This window comes from Genypterus blacodes, unplaced genomic scaffold, assembly GCF_046128005.1.
Source record: "Genypterus blacodes isolate CSIRO-AG114 ecotype Tasmania unplaced genomic scaffold, CSIRO-AGI_Gbla_v1 ptg000044l_1, whole genome shotgun sequence".
Taxonomy (NCBI): domain Eukaryota; kingdom Metazoa; phylum Chordata; class Actinopteri; order Ophidiiformes; family Ophidiidae; genus Genypterus; species Genypterus blacodes.
In genome coordinates, this window is record NW_027466857.1 from 5,675,001 (window position 1) to 5,694,833 (window position 19,833).

At 45.6% G+C, this 19,833-nt stretch overlaps 1 protein-coding gene across 2 annotated transcripts in view; it reads left to right on the forward strand.

Annotated features, from left to right (window-relative positions):
- The window catches only part of slit3 (slit homolog 3 (Drosophila)), a 198,108-nt gene that overhangs the window by 110,520 nt on the left and 67,755 nt on the right, over positions 1–19,833 (forward strand). For both annotated transcript variants that reach the window (XM_076149098.1, XM_076149099.1), the window contains exon 6: positions 8,664–8,735. In XM_076149098.1, coding sequence (XP_076005213.1) covers positions 8,664–8,735 — 72 coding nt within the window. The remainder of the gene's footprint in view (positions 1–8,663; positions 8,736–19,833) is intronic.

Below are 19,833 nucleotides of genomic sequence, written 5' to 3' on the forward strand. Positions count from 1 at the left end.
CTCCTCCTCCTCTTCCTCCCTCCCTCCGCCCCTGCAAATCTGTCCATCTCAGGCCGCCGTCTGCTTTCCATCACTTCTCCTTCTCTCCCTTCATCTCGTCACCGCGTCCACGCTGCCCGTCCTCTCCTCTGTCTCTCTTCTCACTTTTAGCCCTCCTTCCCTCTGGCCCATCCTCTCCATTCGTCCAGCAGCTCCCTCTCTCTTATCTCCCTTTTCCTCCGTTAATTCATTCTTTTCCTCCACCGCCCCATTCCACCCTACGTTGTTCACTCCATCTCCACCTTTCCCTTCTTCCCTAGAATCTTCCCTCTCATCCCAGTCAACCCCCCTCCAACTCTCCCTTTCCCACTTTTTCTCACAATTTCCCTTCTTTCTCTGCGTTCCCTTCCCTCCATCTCCCCTTCCGTCCCTCCATTAGACAAGGTGACTCCTGCAGTAAAAGGCTCCAACCCTCCATTATACCACAGATTAAAAAAAACCTTCATGACATTCTGTCCCTGGTGGACACGGCATTGATTTTTCTCATATGTCTCTCTCTCCCTTTTACTTTGTCTCTCACCCGCTCCCCCCACCCCCACTCCCTTCCCCACCTCTCTCTCTCTCTCTTTCTGTCTCACTCTGTTTTTGGCCTCTTTCTGCCCACTTCTCTGTTGCTCCCTTTTATCGCTACGTCGAAATATACAGCGTTTATTTCAAATATTTCACACACAAACACACACACACACACACACACACACACACACACACACCCACACACACACACACACACACACACACACATTTCGACCCTGCCATGAGATTGAGTGTTCTGCTAAAACTGCCAAGAACCTGGCAAATGCTATTACTGTGGATATCTACTAACTTAAGGAGACAGCTATATGCCATAGATCTGCGTGTGTGTGTGTGTGTGTGTGTGTGTGTGTGTGTGTGTGTGTGTGTTATGGAAAGGTTGCAATACAGTATGTCTATGTCATTGGTATGTGTGCATGTGCTTGCATGCGTGCATGTGTTTACTGTCAGCTTGGTGCTGACTGCTGGTCTTGTCACTCCTCTAAATTTAGCTTGTCAGTCAGTGTGCAGACTACATGTAGAGCTCGATAAACGATTCTAGATAGAAGCAACAGTTTGCTCCATACACTCTCCATCTGTCCGCATCCATGCTCCATGCAGATATGTTGCGGTGCGTTGCGTCGTTTCGGTTTTCATGTTTGGCACAGCTGCGTTTAAATATTTAGCGACGTGGCGCCCTTGACATCTCTCACATCAGCTTTCTGCATTTTTAAACGCGCACTAGTGAGCATTTAATATTAAAATGATCCAATCCGATCAGCTTATTACAAAGCCAGGAAGCAGCAGATGAAAGCGTCTCATCCGCCCGACACAAAATGCTGTAAAATGAGCGCATCGACCCAAATAGTGGGTCTCAGGTGTGGCTACTGATGGGGGATTTTCTCAATTGAAACTCGGAGAAGAAATCCATCACCTAAAGAGCGACGAGCAAGGCCTTTACACAGAGGAGTGTGTGTGTGTGCACATGGAGGGGGGGAAGCACTATTTAATGAGTGTTGAAATTACTCAATACCAAACAAACAACAATAAAAGAAGTATATCAAAAGTAAAGTAAATATAACTGAGGCATGGTAATATGTTACCGGGGTCATCATACTTAACTCCCAGAGAAGGTTAGATGTGCCAGATGAGGTGTAGCAGTTTCATACACCCTCACATTACACCTCAGTAGCCACACTGACGCACATTTTGTCCTCCTCAGCGATCACGTCTTCATATTGAACCTTGTTTTCCACGTTTCTCCCTCCCCCAGTGGTTTTATTGTGAGAATATTTAGCTCATTTTCCCAGCAGGTCCGCCCATGCTCGGATGCTTCTGGAAGAACGCATCCGGGAAATGTAATGTTATTTCGTCCGGCAACGGTAAATCAGCGCAAGAACAAAACAAAAGCAGATCCCGACCCGTTTTTCTTTTTTTTTTTAAGTTCTTTACCTTTCCCCCTCCTTCACCTCTCTCTCTCTCCTCTTCTCCCTCTCTCATAAAATGCCTCCACGCTTCATGCTTTCTTACCCACAATGCAGTGCGGGACGGCCGTTCGTTTGACTTATGACTACAGCGCCTTAGAGAGAAGTGGGAACATTGTGTCGGCTGCTTGCATCTGCACACACACACACGCACACACACACACACACACATTTACATCTCGTGTTTCTGTCATTGTAGATGTTTGTAGTCGTTTTTATGTTTATGATAAGTCCACAATGAACAGAAGAGCCACTTGTGTGTGTGTGTGTGTGTGTGTGTGTGTGTACAGAAAGAAAGAAATGACAGCCATTTGAGACTCGCTATAAACACGAAGGTGACACCATGACACGCACACACACACCCATACAAACATTAAGAATGACAGTTCTGTCGTCTGGTTTCTCTGAAATCAGACTGATTATTCAGTTTTTTAGAGTACTTACAATAATCCCATCATGCCCCCGCAGGAAGGCAACACGCCAGAATGTGTGTGTGAACTGTTAGCACACTCACATCATATTAATGCAAGAAATACCACTGTATCAGTCCATGAATTCTGTGGTGAGAGTTGTAAATTCTGAGCAACCGTGACCTGATAACACCACAAACGTTCTCTCAAACACCTCCTGAGTTTGTGTGTTTGTGTGAAAAATAACAACGTCAGAGGCAAAACACATCATTTGCAAGACGAAACCACCAATTATCCGCCGTAGAGATCTTCCGTATTGTTGCGTCTTTGCTGCAGCAATTCAACATTCATTCAACAGCACGGCAGGGTTTAGTTACGTTTCCCCCGAGATCAAGCACAGACACATCGTGCATCATCTCACTAATACCAATGTGTTAGTGTGGAAACCTTCTTCAATGGGAGGGAGGAGGGAGGGTTTGGAAAAAGGGTTTAAGTTGAAGAGGAGATAGATAGATAGATAGACAGATCTAGATAGATGGATAGATAGATAGATCTTCATCCTGGCCTTCATTCCCTCATATTCTCTCACGCATCCAACCAACCACACTCTCTTACCTCTCAACCGTCACCTCTGCAGTGTTTAATCCATTATTGTTCTATTTTATTCATCCGTGCTTCTTTCACCACCGTTCACATCTTTAACACTGCAATGCAAACTTTGTCACTTCCCGTCTGATCACAGAGACTCACAACATGTCTGAGGTGTCACAATACTAAATGACGAGCTCTCATTCAAATGAATTAAATTAGCTACAGTGTTTTCCGACATGTTTCCCATCACTATTCATTCAAATCATGTGATGCAAATCCAACAAGTGTCCTCTCCCTCCCTGCCCTCTGACTAATTACTCAGTTGCGGTTGCTCACTAATGGATTAATGGAGCTGCAGGTCTGCTTGTTGTGTGCGATTGTGTGTGTGTGTGTGGGTGCGTGTGTGTGTGTGTGTGTGTGTGTGTGTGCGTGCGTGCGTGTGTGCGTGTGCGTGTGCAAAAACAGGCAAACGTCTGTGAATACGTCTATGCATGCATGCGTGTGTGTGTCTGTTTGTGTGTGTGTTTGTGTGCCTTCTCATTGTTCCAGATGGTAGCAGAGGGAAGCATTGAATCAGTGTGTCAATCAGCCTTATCATAGACGATGATTAAACACACCTACTAATTATACCGAAGGAAATAAAATTTGAGGCGTCCATCCTATCCGCTGTTACAAACGTCACTCATTTTGCTGCGTTAAATTTTTTAATTTTGTGACAACTTGTACATGAAACTTTGTGGTAATCACAACTTCTTCCCTTTGAGATAAACAATAACGTTTAGATAGAGCTACAAGACGAACAAACAGACACAATATGCATAGAACAACCTTTATTTATCAACATTTCAATCATCATCTTATGTCTAAGGAGGTAGTTGAGACAAAGTAATCTAACTTGATCTATAGGTAAAGCAATGTTTTGTTGAATATGCATTGAATTCCGCGATCGTTGAAACACAAAAAGCTGGAGGGACTGAATAAACAACCAAGATCCTAGCACACACACACTCACACAGTACAGACAATAGATGCCACAGTGGTGCAAATATAGAAAACACACACACACACACACACACACACACACACACACATCCCAGATTGATACCAATTATGTCACTGTTAATCACGGTGGTTGGCAAAGCTGTCAGATGAGTTCAGCCATGTCCCAGATGATGGATTCATTTACTCTGATGAGGCTGGAGGAAGTACATGGCTGCCAGACTGAATCCACCTGTTATTCTTCAGTCTGGGGTCGTTACAGTTACAAGGTCCTGGAGAATGATGATCATGTGCCAACAGCTATCAGAGGAAAACCCTCCGACTTCTTTGTAACACGTGTCAGACTTTGACCCATGTAGGAGATCCACACCAACATTATTTTCATTATAAAGTTATCTGTGGATTGATGGCAGTCTTAACAATCCAAATATAGTGACAATATGACATCTTCAATTATCATATCTAAATATTAATAATACTGTAAAAATGGAGGGAAAGCAGCAATGCCTCATATCTGATCAACCACTGTAGTTTAAGTGGACCCTGTTTTATTATTATTTTTTCTCAGATAGGTCCAAAAGGGAAAAAAAGTTTCGCTGAAATTGTCCGCTAGGATATGAAAGAGGATAGTTACTGTCCTTACCCAGAGAACATCCCTCCTTGCTGGTTGCTGAAGGTGGCTAGAATGAGTTCAATTGAAAAATAAATATGTGGAAACACGCTCAGGTGCTTACATCTCGGCTCCAAAAGATCTCTAATGGATGCTTAGATATCATTCACTACACAAACTTCCATGACGCTTTACGATGTAAGATGTCCTTGGTTGATTCCGAATTTCCTCGTATGACATAACTCACACAGCCTCTAATCTCCTGAGTAGCAAAGCCTCCGTCCCACAGCGGAGTTCACACTCTGCATCACAAAGATGAAAAAGTGCAATAATGAAAATAAAATGGCTTTAATAAATACCGACAACTTTGGCATGGCCATATGGCCGATCCGGCACCAAGCCAATCTGCCTGCTTTTAAGAAAAAAAACACCACGCCATTTAATTACATAAAATACAAACACGCCTCAGCCATATGTTGGCGTGATCCCCCAGACTTCATTTGCGTTTTAGAGTCCAGTCATGTAACAGATGTGCATATTCACAGCTCCTCTCCAACAAGTAGGCCAAATAAATACTTGCGCACACACACACACACACATTGGTAGGATCTTTGGAGCCTTTTAAAAAATAATGACTCGAGCGGGCATGTGGCAAAGGGGTAAACAAGTTATCTCTAAATCAGCCCTAAAATCTAATTACTCTGCATCAAACTTGATCAAAACATCTCATCAGTCTCTGGAATCTTTGGTGGGCCAACAATAAATGGTGTTTGTTGCCAGCCCAACATGGCCTGCAGGCACAGAAAGGGTTGGACTTCATGCCACCCACTGAGTGCTTACATTGAGCCGCTGGTCAATAAAAAGGTTAATAAAATTTGGAAATGCGTTAACAGTTAGCAGTTTAACAGGAACACCTGTAGGATCTGGTGGAATCTAAGGGAATGTGTTTTCTCTCCCGATTTACATACATGAGGTTAACAAATTACTAAGGATCTACTCATGTGATTCAATGGTTTAGTTCAGATGAATCAGCAGCTTTGTTGACACTGTTTCATTCAAAACTGAGCATGGAAAGCTTTAGGAATATATGATTTATATCGGTTGAGCACCCAATTTTAAAGTAAGCGTGATACATGGATCAAACTAACGGCCATTTAAAACCAAAAGTTCGGAACTAAATGAGGAAACACTTTGTCAGGGCGTTCCAGGATGGGAATAATAGTGCTTCCTTCCATGAAGATTATGGAAGTTCAATCATTTCCACACAACCTGAGTCTGCTGCGCCTTGTCCCAGAATCCGCCATGTTCTGACATGCGCTGCCATGTTGGCTGCATGACAAAATAAATACGCGTGAATACAACTTTGGAGGATTTCGTGGATTTTTTTTAATGATGGTAAAATGCTGATGATGCGCTCTACTGAAAAACAAATCATCACAGTAGTTTTGTATTATCTCCTAAAAAAGCTGCGTTTCAAAACATCTCCATTCAGGAATGAGTGTACGTATATCTGTATTCTGTGTCGTTCCTCAATATGCAGATGAGGGTCACAACCCAAATGTGGAGGATATTTAGACCAGTAATTAATATCAGCCTCATGTGGGAACTTATAGCTGCATTAACATTTAGATAAAGTGAGACAAGTAACAGAACTTAGTAGAGCTTGTTGATGATGATGATGCATAATTTCACTGTAGAAAATCTTTGTCAGAACATAGCTGAAGCTTTTCTTATTGTGTCAGTTTTCAGAATATTATGCTACGTCAACAAACAGCTGCTTCATTTCATGAGTAAACGTAATGTCGTCCTTTTTGTTTCCGCGACAGAAACACAAACAAGCTAAACGTGAGTATAAAAAGATGGTAGTTGTTCTCCTGGGGAAGCTTCCATCTGCCGGGTGTGAGCTCCAACCAGCAAATTCTGCACCATGTAAGAGAACCAATACAGCAATCTGAGTTAAAGACACGGTTCATGATCTATAATTCTACCAAAACCCCAGAAAATAAAGTAAAGTTGAGCTCTTAAAAAAAGTTCTTCTCTGTGCAAAAATGTAGTAAAAGTATGCATGTGTGTGTGTGTGAAGCGAACCAGTGCTGCAGTGTATCTGATCAAGGTCTCCTCTAGCAGCAGTAAATACTCTTCGACACTCAGAGGAGCAACTCTTCTTACCTCTCACATAAAAAACAAACCCCCCCCAAAAAAAGTGTGTCGCTCCCTAAGCGTTGATGTCTTTGCCGCCGCTGTACAGAGAAAAGAAACCCAGAAACCTTCCGTCCTCGGGGCTCGGAGCCTATGTGACTCACAGGTGCTGCGGAGAGCCGAGCGGGGGGTATGCAGAGGAGAAAGAGGAGAAGATTTAAAAGGATTGATAAAAGAAGAAGGGAGGAAGAAATGGATTTGGGGACGGAGCGTAGAGAGGAGGAAAGGTGAAGGGGAATCAGAGATGAGAGGAGGCGAGGGAGGGGGGGTGGCACTCGAGAAAAATGGATTGTGAATGGAGAGTGGATGAGAACGCGGGAGAGAGAAAAAAGTGAAAAGATGGATGCTTGGAAACGAGGGGATAAAAGAGGAGAGGATGGAAGTCAAAGGAACGGGGATTAGGGATGGAGGGATCTAGTCAAAGAGAGATGAGATGGCAGAGGGACAAGGAGGAGAAGATTAAGGTGGAGTTATATGATTTTATCCTCCAGTGTCTCAAGAGAAGACAGTTACTCTGTGCGTGTGTGTGCATCTGTTCCACCCTCCCTCCCTCCCTGCCTGTGTGTGTGTGTGTGTGTGTGTGTGTGTAACAGGCTAAATGCCACTCATCCTTCCTGGCTGAGTAAAACAAGAAAAAAAGGAGACACTTCTAAATGTCTGCCCTTTGTATCTCCCTGTGTGCAATCTATCCGTCTGCTCCCTCTCCAGAGAAAGAGGGGAGGATGGGGGACAGGTGGGGGGAGCAGGAGGAGGGGGAAGAGACATGCGGATGGGTGAAGGCGGCAGGGAGGGCGGAGCGGACATCTTTTTGGGGTTGTCGGGTTCATGAATGGAGGGACGGAGGAGGAGGAGGAAGGGGGGGGGGCGAATACCTCAGAGCCCAGCAAATTAAAGTAAAAGCAAAGGATGGATTACGGAGGGGTGCAGGGTGCATGTCCGGCGAAACAGAGCGCCGTGGAGGAGGAGGAAGAGAGAGTGAACGCCAAAAGAGTAAAGGAAGGGGAAGAGAAAGAGGGGCAGAGTCGTGACTGTAGTTTGATTTACGGAGGCTTTCCTCTTAATGAAATTGTTTCAGTGACAGAGCCGGTAAAAGGCCCTTAATGGATTGGCCGGCCTAATGTAATGAAATTACTCCCTCTTTCACTACAGAGGGAGGGGGAAAAGGAGAGAGAGAACACAGGGAGAGGGGAGGGAAGACGGGAGGAGAGGAGAGGAGAAAATGCAATTAATATTTACAGAGCAGACGAGCAGGGTGGGCTTTAGTAGCCGCGGCTGCCTCTCTCTCCTCCTCACTGTTCGTCTGCCTCTCTCTCTCTCACTCTCTCTCTCTCTCCCGGTGGCCAGTGTGTGCTGGGCGTGCAGCAGGGGGAGGGAGGTGATAGGCTGACGCCACGCAGGCCACTTCAGCTCGCCGCTCGCCTCCCTCGCTCTCTCTTTCCTCTCCTCCTCTTCTCAGGTCTGGCCACATCAACACGGAGGTGAGAGACTTAACCTTACCTCGCGTCTAGCCTGGGTATCCCTAGAGTGTGTGTATGTATGTGTGTGTGTTTGTGATTTTTTTGGTGTATGTGTAAGTGTTGTGTACGTTGGAGAGACTTAATTCCGGTGTCTCCAACTACTAGTTTAAGCTCACTACTCGGGTATCACCTCCACACACACACACACACACACTCACGTACCACTCCTTTGTTAGTCCCTCCCCTAGCTGAGCGGACCTTCCAGACTTGCGCCTGACTCTCTCCCATCTTTCTCTCCTGTCTGGCTGGCTGTGTGTGTGTGTGTGTGTGTGTGTGTGTGTGTGTGTGTCTGCGCCTGGTGCAGGCAACTGGACAGCAACCACATCAGCTGCATCGAAGATGGAGCTTTCCGAGCGCTGCGCGATCTGGAGATTCTGTAAGTAGAAAGAAACAGCTTCCCTCTCTCCCTCTGCCTCCTGGCATCCCCCCTTCTCCTGTCTGTGGAGCCGGGACCTGTCCTGCTCTCCCTCTCTCCCTCTCTCCCCCTGCCTTCCCTCTCTCTCTCTCACTCTCTCTCTTTTCTTCTCTCTTGTCTCTGTCTCTTGCTATCAGCTTTGTTTCATCTTATTCTGTTGCTCTCACGCTCCTTCTTTGCCTTTGTGTTTAATGTCAAAAATCCCATGTCTCCTCTCCTCTCCTCTATTCTCCTCTCCTCTCCTCTCCTCTCCCCTCCTCCTCATCCCTCGCTCCTTCTCCATCGTCTACTTTTCCCGTCATTCTTTTGGCTTCCTCTGTGTGTGCTCTGCATCGTATCACAAAAGCTGTAACTTGATGGAAATGATATTGTCTTGCAAATGTAGTTTCTGTCTGTGTGTGTGTGTGTGAATTACCTGTATTCTCCGTGTGTGTGTGAGCGCAGATGCACGTCTAAGTAGTTGAACGTGTTGCTTGCGACGGAAGGGTACCTGTTCATTCACCGGCAACTGTAACGTCCTTGGCTTAGAATCACCGCTTTGCACACACACACGCACCCACCCACACACACACACACACACACATAGAAGCTCTGAAAAGCTGCCACCTGCTGTGGTTTGCGTTCGCACTGCACCATGTGTGTTGGTGTGTACAGATGATTCCATCTGCATAAGGGAATATGTTAATGCTTCTCCGTGCTCGCTTCCAGCTGTGCGTGCGGGAGAAAGTGGAGGAGAATGAGAGCATCTGTGCGTGCGCGTGTGTGTGTGTGTGTGTGTGTGTGTGTGTGTGTGTGTGTGTGTGTGTGTGTATGGGTGTGCACACAAGTTTGTGCGTCTAAATCTGTCAACATTTTTATAACTGCTCATTTGTCACTATGTGCAATGATAGGTTGGGTTCGGTTAGGTGTCTACTTTCTCCAGAGAGATTTAGTGTGTGTGTGTGTGTGTGTGTGTGTGTGTGTGTGTGTGTGTGTGTGCATGAATATGTATGTCTACGCATTTCCTGGTGTGTTGTTGCTGAGCTCCACACGAAAGGCGCTGTGCTGTGCTGTGCTGCGTTGCTGCATATGAAAAATCTCCTTCCTTAGATGCAATTTACTGCAGCCACAACCTGTCAAAGTCTGCACAGTGTTTCTGGTCCCGACGTGTGAAGGTTATTGGGTCGGAATTTTGTCATTTTGTACCGGAAACAGTAAAGAGTTCCACCACAAACGAGAGAGCGTTTCTTTGGGGGGCAGGGATGTGTTCACTAGATTGTTGGCTTGGCTTTTCCTACGCTGCTCTCAAGTGCACAGAGATGAAGAGGTGTGTGTGTGTGTGTGTGTGTGTGTGTGTTTGGTTGTGTTGTTGTTGGTGATAGTGTTTCACCCGTGTAAGAAATAAGGCAGTGAATGAGGAAGAGGAAGAGGAGCACTGTCCCAGCTGTAGTGGGGAACCACGTAGGGCTGCCAACAGGAAGTGAAGATTAAGTTAAGGGTGTAAATCCGATTTAATCTGATTATAATTATTTAGGGTTGATTGGTTGATGGTACCATGGAAACGTGACATTAGTGGGTTAGAATGAATGTAAGATCTCCGTGGAGGAGCATTTGTAAGGAAGAGTCAGATTCCAATTCGATTTTCAATCATTATCGATCTTAATGTTCCGGATCGATGCAGTTGAATTGCCACCTTTTAAAAATCGATCCTCTCTCCACTCCCTCGCCTGTAAATGGACCCTCAGAATTGAAATAGAATTGGTTGTCTCGCATCGCATTAGGGTTGCATAAAATACCCCGCCGCACCGAGCGACGAGGCGAAGGCCGACTGTCCGAACCAGGCAGCACATGGATCAGTGTGTGATGAGGTCATTGATTCGCGGGGGGGTGGAGGGGAGCGACATTCCCCCCCCTTGTGATTGATTGCTCCCCAGCAGCATTTGAGCCTCTTCTGGAGCATCCTGGTGCAGAAGGTTCAAGTGGCTTTGGTGCAGTCTGGTGCCTCCACATGAGAAGGAAAATGGCTCCAGTCACTAATATGGCACATTACTCTGCGTTTGTTCCCCCGGTACAGGCAGCAGGTTGCATTGGACGCTTTCCCCCTCGGTGTGTTTGAGACGCTTTTAATCCCAGTTTCTGCCTTTATCCCGTCTCCCCTTCAGCCCTCGCTGCTATTCCCCACCCCCTTTTTAGCAAAGTTAGCGTTTTTGATTCCCCCGGCCTCACTTTTTGCTCGTTGCACAATGAAAGTGATGGAGGGCAGATAGAGGCGGATCGGCAGCGCAAGATACAACGTATTAGCAATTCATAAGACGCTGACAGCTGAGTGCTCGGCGGGATTTACAATTCACTGTAAATACGCCGCCGCTTCCATTCACGGCAGACAGCATGACAGCACACAGTATATTCACCGAATGTGACATTTTAATAAAGGCAGGTCTGTGTGTGTGTGTGTGTGTGTGTGTGTGTGTGTGTGTGTGTGTGTGTGTGTGTGTGTGTGTGTGCGCGCGCAAAGGACTTGAATGACAGTAAGCAATTCTGCCGGTGGACTGATCTTCATTTCAACCATCTTAACACACACACACAGCCACACACACACACACACACAAGCAAAGAAAACACACACACACACACACAGATAAATATACATGCTCATGTGAACTCCCCCGACACACACACACACACACACACACACACCCATGCATAGACCCATCTGCTCAGTGCTTGGGGTTGGTTTCGTGACTGGGGTACTAAGTGGGCTGATAGAGATAACAGTGATTGGAGGTCACGTGACTGCACGGGCAGGTACGTGTGTGTTTCTGTGTGTAACCTGCTGCTCATGCATGTTAAGCATGTGCAAGTTTGTGTGTGTGTGTGTGTGCGGGAGGAAGTGCGATGACAGTGGGGCTGGAAATACATGTGTCAGTGTGTGTGCGTGTTTGCCAAGGTCTTTGGCTGTTTGCCTGTGTGTCTCTCTTTGTGCGTGTTTAAACCTGGTTATTTGTGTGTCTATGTGTGTCTGTGTATGGTTTGTTTCCATAAATAATCTGGGCATCAACAGTGACAGACATCTCAATCACCATTAAAGCTTAAGGATGATGATCACTGCAGAAGATGTCCATCTGCGTGTGTGTGTGTGTGTGTATGCATGTGTGTGTGTGCGCCTGTTTGATTGTAAATGGGATTTTCTTTTTTCCAGAGAGGAAATTAGGAGCAACAACGCTGTAAGCTGGAAGGCAAATAGATCCATGCAAGTCTGTCTACGGCCCTGCACTGTGTGTGTGCATGTGTGTGTGTATGCGTGTGTGTATGCGTGTGTGTGTGTGTGTGTGTGTTTCAGCCTTTTGTGTGTATGCGTCATGCTAATTGGAAGAAGTGCAGCGCCTAACGAATCTCCACATTAATTAATCTAGTCATTTTTAATTAGCGGCTGTTTCTTGGTAGACTAGGCTTTATCTGAGCTGCTTAATGTGTTTCAGAGACGCGTGGACGTGTCAGAGCGGAATGTTGGCGCGTCGGACTCATTTGGAAAAACGCTAAATGGCTTTTTGTTAGTTCCTTCCTCTCCGCGGTAATTGTTGTCTGTGGCAAAATGCAGGTGGTTATTATTTAATTAGAGAAGGAAATTAGGGGGGTTTGAAGGCTCGGATCAGGTTGAATGGGTCCTTAAACGCATCGCGCATGATGTAATGCAAAAGTTGAGCACTGACGTTCCCATTCATATGGAAACAAAGAGCAATCTTGCAAGAATCTTCCTATTGATCAATGTTTAACTGGTCCAAGAGCTGATTTGTGTAATATTTTTCTTGTTGTTTCAATTATTTAGCTGTTTTTAAGAAGTTTAGAGGCAAAGGTGTTTCAAAGTTTTTATCTCGTAAAAGGGTTTGTGAAGGAAAGAAAGAACTATACGACTAAAGACACTTTTACGTTCTCCATTTCCTTTGATATCTGCCGCAGCTACTCTCACGTCCTTCACCCGCTGAAACACGACAGAAACTCTAAACTCTCCCCCTCTCCATCTCTTCTATCGTTTTCATGGCTGCCAGGATGAAAGTGGCGGACGGCTGTTGTAAAAGCGAAGCAGTGCCCAGCTATGATTTATTTAGACCCCAGAAGGACTGTGGTTACTATCTTTTCCGGGGTTTTTTTTGGGGGGGTTGCCAAGAGAGCGAAGAGGAGGGGAGAGAGGATTGACAAAATGGAGAAGGGCGGAGAGCAAGAAAGAAGGGGAGATATCGGCGTTGTAAAAGCAGCTCGTTTCCTGGACATCATTTATTTATCTGCTGTTGGACCTAGAGAGAGAGAGATAGAGAGGGGGGGAGAGGGAAAGAAGGGGGAGTGGGGGGGAGTTGAGGCAGGAGAAGATAGATATAGGTGTGTGTGGGGGGGAAGTGGTGGAGATAAGGGTACCAGTGAGGAGAGGAATAAAATGTGAGGATGATGAAGGGAAGAAAGGAGGAGGAGGAGGAGGAGGAGGTAGATTGACACCTGATGAGACGGAAAACGACAGACGGGACAAACAGAAACAGGGGAAGAGCAGCAAGAGACTTGACAGACGATCACAGAGGAGGCGGGGGAACGCCAGATGAAACGGGAGACGAGAGCGGGAAAAGGCGGCTGCGACGCCAATGTTCCCGAGCAGGACCCGGAGAACCGGAGGGGAGAGAGAGAGAGAGAGAGAGGGAAAATGGATTGAAAGGATCAGAGGGAGGAGGAGAGCAGGGAGGCATTAATTATTGATGGAACAAATGTCTGACTGACTGACTCAATTTGGCCCTTTGTTGTTTCCAGACCACCAAGGCTGTCGGATACATCCAGAAAATGGGGGGTTTCTCAATCTAAGGCCCGGGGACCCAGAGTGGCTCACTGATCTGATTACACAGAGTTTAATAATCGACACCTTATTACATTTTCAGTAACAGGATTTGAAACATGTGATACAGGATTACACAATCTCATTCACATTTAGAGCTCTATTTTAATCTCCAAAGTACTGAAATGTGCAAAAAGAAAACTCCACACACATCCACTTCTGTTTTCCCTTGCTACATCACCACTGTGCATGGTGAGTGAACATTTTCTGGTCGCAAAATACGCAATACCGGCCAAACCTCGTACTTTGTGGGTGGGGCTAACCACCTCTGTGACATATTGACGTCTTCCCATTACGGAAAGGGTGAAAGGAAGACGGACGTGTGAGACAACAATTAAGCGACAGCCTGCTGGTGCTTACGTGACTCAAGTTCAAGCCTTCGTCTTCTTCTTCTTCTTCTTTTACTTCTCCTCAATTTGTCAAGTCTGCCCAGTCGGCCCCCCGCGCCCCATAATGTAGATTGCCCTGTTAACGGCGTAGTGAAACATTAAGGATATTAGCCGGCGCACTGACTCTTGGGCTGGTAAGTTGCCAGTCAATTTTCGAGATTGACTTTTTGGCCCGTCCACACCCTAAACACCACACAGCACGAATAATTTACTGTATACTACTTTCCTTTTTTGCCCATTTAAAAAAAGGTTTCTCGACTTTTGAGCCAAAGTTGTTGGATACCGGAGACGTTAGATTGTTTGCTGTCGTTTGGATCAATTTGTGAACGCGTGTGTGTCGTGCCCTGCAGCGATACAGTCTGAGGCGATGCGGGCGAGGACCAGAGCGGGAAACGCTGTAATGCCCATGTTGTGAAACTTTAGCCCGCGTCGCGGCTGCAGAGTATCGATCAACCGTCGGAGACATTCTGCAGCCATTTGGCACTTAGCGTGTTCATTTCAGGCGCTGTTGTGCAGTTCAAAGCCACACACACAAACACACACTCAGGTTAAGGGAAGGAAAGGGAAAGGGGAAGACTGTAATGTTGCAGCTGGAAGGTTTATATTTTTCTGTCTAAACTTACTGTAATTCTTTGTTTTGCGCTTCGCTCGCCGCTTCCTGTGATGTTCTGCCAGGAATTAGTAGCATTTCACACTCTACACGGAAACAGCTGTTATTTCAAAGATGTGAACATTGCGGCAACGATGGCTTACTGAAGTGCCAAAGCAAGTGTTCTTCAGAGATCAAAAAGACAACATCATATATTCTCCCGCTCGCACATAAACGCCGGCTCCACTCATTATTCATCCAACAAACACTCACAATGGCGAACAGATTGGCAGCCACGGTGGCCTTATCGCGTTTATCATTAAACACATATCAAGATCAATTAGATCTGCGCAAGTTTTCTAAACAAGCGATTTTCCCAAAGCCGAATGTTGCTGATGCGTGACAGGAAAGCGGATTACTAAAGATTCCAACAGAAGGATTCATCTTCATTACTTTCATCCCAACGTTTGAAGACGTGGGATTTGACGCTTTTAAGTACATTTCAGTTATTGAAAGCAAATGCAGATGCGGGTTTCTCTTTGAGTAAGGGCCGGAATCAGCGTTTTCGGGGTCCCGGAGCAAATTTTGAAACTGGGGCCCCCTAAGGAAATCAATGGGGGGTCCCGAGGTAGTCAGGGGTTACGGTTAGTCACTCAGGATCGACTTCCACCTGCCGTGCCCAGATCGTACCAAAAAGAAGTACAACAGAGGGGGGAACACTAACTCCAACCAACACACGACTAAGAGCTGAACCCAACAACCCCCCACCCGCGTTCCGCTTTGCTCCTCCCACTTTGATTCCACCCATTCCAGCGGCTTTGATTGTTTGAAGTTGTCTCTCATGTTCTCAAACTTGTAAGGTCAATAAACACGGCACATGTGGCGTGGTAACGACGTGATAAACACCGTCTTTGTGTTTGGGCTGAGGAGTCGCGCTGCTTTTTCCGTTTGATTCCACGCAATTCCTTGTCGTTTTTCGCAATCACGTCAGCGCAGATGAGAGGCATTCCTACCATAGCAGCTAATGACTGTGTGTTAGTTTGTGTGTGTGTGCGTGTGATTGCTAGCACTGAACACAGGCCAGCTTTCCTGTGCACAGAGACAGCTCTTCATATAGTATAGTGTTTATCTATATTTCGCATTTTTGCTTTCTTCGTCTTCTGCTTTTTTCGTGATTCTGTTTTATTCACCACTTTCATTTTTGTCCAATACGTGATTGAACACATATTGCTTCACCGATCACATTTGCCTCACGGCTCAGTGGTTTTGAACAAACCAACCTTTCGATGCTTTTTCAAACTTTTTTATCTCTAATCTTTCACCTCCACTCGGCTCATTGATTAAATGTGGAGTCCAGCTCATCTTTTCTCATCTCATTATTCTCTGTTCGGTTGCATTTGTCTCTAGTACGGCACAATTCTTAAATGGATTGCATTTGCAAGGGCAAACCAATCACTCCTAATGCCCTACAATGTCTCAATCAATAACATATAATATATTTTAAAACGATTACTGAACAGCTAATGCCCGATTTGAAATTCCGCCGCGTTTCATCGAGTGTGTCTGCGTGTCTTTGAATGAGTTAATCCAGTTACGGCGTGTGCTCGCCGGGCCACATCAGAATAAATGATGGGTCCCTGTGTGATGATGAATGGTAATTTAGATTTAACATAACTGGACTAACGAGCGCGCTAATGACTGCAAAGCTAGCCCGGACAGCACTCACTCCGACGGGTCCGCGCGCTGCATCCCAATGAGCTAGGGAAAGGGCACACACACACACACACACACACACAAAGACACACAGACGCACACATACACAAAAACGTGTTTTAATGCATTCATGGGTGCAGACAGACACATCCACAGCTGTGTGTGTGTGTGTGTGTGTGTGTGTGTGTGTGTGTGTGTGTGTGAGTTTTTACTAAGTCTATGCATGGTGGAGAGCAGCGGTGTCAGGTTAATATGAAGCTGATTAATTATTAATTATTCATGGGGCAGTTTTCCACCAGTTGAATTAGATGTGGTTTTCGTTCAATGATCGGCTCGGCTTTTTTTTTCTTTTTTCACAGCGCTGACAACGGAGATTAATGAAAATAAATGATAAGCACTTGATCATTTGCAGATATAAATAGATAATTAATCAGTTTCATTTTTCAAAAGGGTCTCTATCTCAGTCAGAAGATGTGGAGGGGAGAAGATCTGAGCGCCTCGTTTATCTTCACATCCAAAGGCGGTTTATTACAAAGACGGAGTAAACGCTAAAACACGCTGAAATCTTTACTCCTTTACGAGGTGAAGATGTCTTCAGAATGAGGATAACCTCTATTTACTTCGATCTGGGCAATAATCTGCACAGGCACTGACCCTCTGTGGTACTTTGTGACTCTGCCTCTGCATTACATCATCAGATTGGACTCTCTGAAGCCTCTAATCTCCCACATTTGTACTCTGCCATGACACATTCGACACCAGGAGAAATCTGATCATCTCCTATAATCTTCCCTCACAGCACATAAGTGTCCATCAGCAATTGTTCCCCTCCCTGTTGTAGTGCCCTTGAGCCAGGCGTTGGATATAAAACCGGTCGCAAGTGTTGACAATATGAAAGAGTTTCATCTGGAAACATCTGCACAGTTTATGGTTGTGTTTTTGATGATAGCCACAGGTAACACGTGTCATATCTTAGCAACAGGAAATGAATGAAGCCACGTCGGAGTGCTGATTACCTGCGTAGGAACACGGAGCACAGATGTGTTTTATAGATGTTTTGATGCACGACAATATTCCCTTCCGTCTGTTGTGAAAAGGCGGAGCACCTTTCAGCTGAAGCCGTAAAAAAACGAAGGAGGATGGAGACCCAGCTGGTCGAACCCTGCAAATCATTAACATATCAAATGTCATGCCAATAACGTCCACTCAGCCGAAATGAACAGAGTTTTTAAGAGGGCAAGCCACTGGAGGAAGAGAGAGAGCGAGGGAGAGAGAGTGCGGGAGAGGGAGAGAGAGAGAGGGAGACGAGGCGAGATGGTTGGAAAAGTGAGGGGAAGGAGAAGAGGAACGCCAGGGGTCTGAGTAAGGTTTTATATTTTATGATCGCTTTTCTCCATGGAGCGCACAGAAATGAAAGTGGGTGCGTGTGTGTGTGTGTGCATTTGTGTGGGTGCGTGTCTGTGTGTGTGTGTAGCAGTGGGGTTTTGGCCAACCACAGACTGTCATAATTCATAAGAGGAGATGGACAGAGCCGCTCAGTGCACTGTATCACTCCACAAGGTGACTTTCCCCTCTGCCTGTAACTCTCTGCCTCTTCCTCTTCCTCCCTCTCTTTCACACACACACACACACACACACACACACACCCATTTTCATTTAACTCCTTCTCTCCTTTCCCTCCTCCCTCAGCCAACCTCCTCAACAAGTATTTCCTACCTCCTTTCGTCTCTCCCTGCATCCTCATCTCTCATCTTCCAGCCCTCTTACCCTCCTCTTCTTCCGCCCTTCCTCTCCACCTCTCTTGTACTTCTGGGCCTTTTCACTTTTTTTGCACCAGAATCCACTCCCAGACCTGTTTTCCCTCAAAGTTTAAGGGAGCAGAACAGCAAAAATAAAGAATGACGCGTAAGCTTTTAAGTTTTGAGGCAGTGAATTGTGAATTTCCACCTGCTGAGTCGTGGACTTCTCAGCCTCACTTCCACCAGCCTCTTTTATTTTGCCAAATACCAAAAAACCTGCATAGCTGGCAACTTTGGAAATACATCTAAAGAGGCTGTGTATGTCAGGATTTACTCTTTAATGATATTTCCAATTGCCCTTTGAAGGAAAAACGTCTCATACAAACACACACGCTGCCAACACTGCACTCTGCGCAGCCAAATGACAACGTGCACGCACAGCTCGCCCAACATGATAAATGCTAAATACCTAAAACAATAATCAAACATAAAAAAACGAATTAAAGACAAATTGAAGGAACATTTCAGATATATATAATTGCCATACATTTTGTTTTCTTACATATGATATAAACACTGCCTGGTGACCTTTGAACTATCCTTCTCTCTCTAAATGATGTCATTGGTTCAGATGTTCACTGGCAGCTCAAAACATCTGATTGTGTATATTTGCTATGGCAACGGAGAAGACGGCTGCTCCATATAGAAAAAAGGCGTTTTGAATGAGTTATTCCCCCAGGCGCATGTCAGAGAAATGATCCAGTTCCGAGTTGCCAGTGGATATTTGAGGTTAAGCTTGTTTGTTTCCAGCCGAATCTCTGGACTTACACACAGTTAACACGCTGAATAAATGCTCTGTCATCAGTCTCTGCACGTGTCCGCTCCTATTAAGATTATCTAGGTTTTTTTAAAAGGTTGTTTAAGGAACGAGATGCAAAGAAGGCTGCCATACTGTCTGCAGAGACGTGTGGCGGCAAACAGACCAAAGGAATGATACAGATGCTGTTAAAAAGCCATTGTTTGTCTGATAATGATTTTGAGTTTATGGTTAAAGCCCGTGTTAGTGTGTGTGTGTGTGTGTGTGTGTGTGTGTGTGTGTGTGTGTGTGTGTGTGTGTGTGTGTGTGTTTGTGTGTGTGTGTGTGTGTGTGTGTGTGTGTGTGTGTGTGTGTGTTTGTGCCTGTTTGTCCAAACAAATTTGAGCATATGGCACAACAGAGACGTTTTTTTGGGCGACTGCATTTAATATGTCTGTTGGATTTAAAAAATGGGTAGTGAGTAGAGGGAAAACAAAGTGTGAGGGTCTGGTGTGTGTGTGTCCGTGTGTGTGTCGGCCCTTGCCATGTCATAATATCCCCTGTGCCGTTGGTGTGTGTCCAGCCCCAGCTGCCCCAACTAACGACTGCATGTCTGTGGTCACGTCAGGCTTCCAGATCTGTCTTGTATCCCCGACGCGTAGGCGCTGCATTGGAGCCCCTCAGATGAACCTTTACTGAACTTACAACGCAGCAATACAAAGGCAGACGTGTGTACATTAGTCTCTCTGTGTGTGTGTCTGTCTGTGTCACACTGTACATACATTTACTTGAAGTGACTGCATTTTGTATATGTGTATGTACGCAACGGTCCGTGTTGGTTGTACCATTACATTTGCCAGTGTGCTTAATACAGTATGTGTGTTTTTGTACATTTCCATCTTTGTGAGTGTACGTGAGAGAGAGAGAGAGAGAGAGAGAGAGGGAGAAAGAGAGTTTGAAGGGGTCAGAAAAGAACAGAGC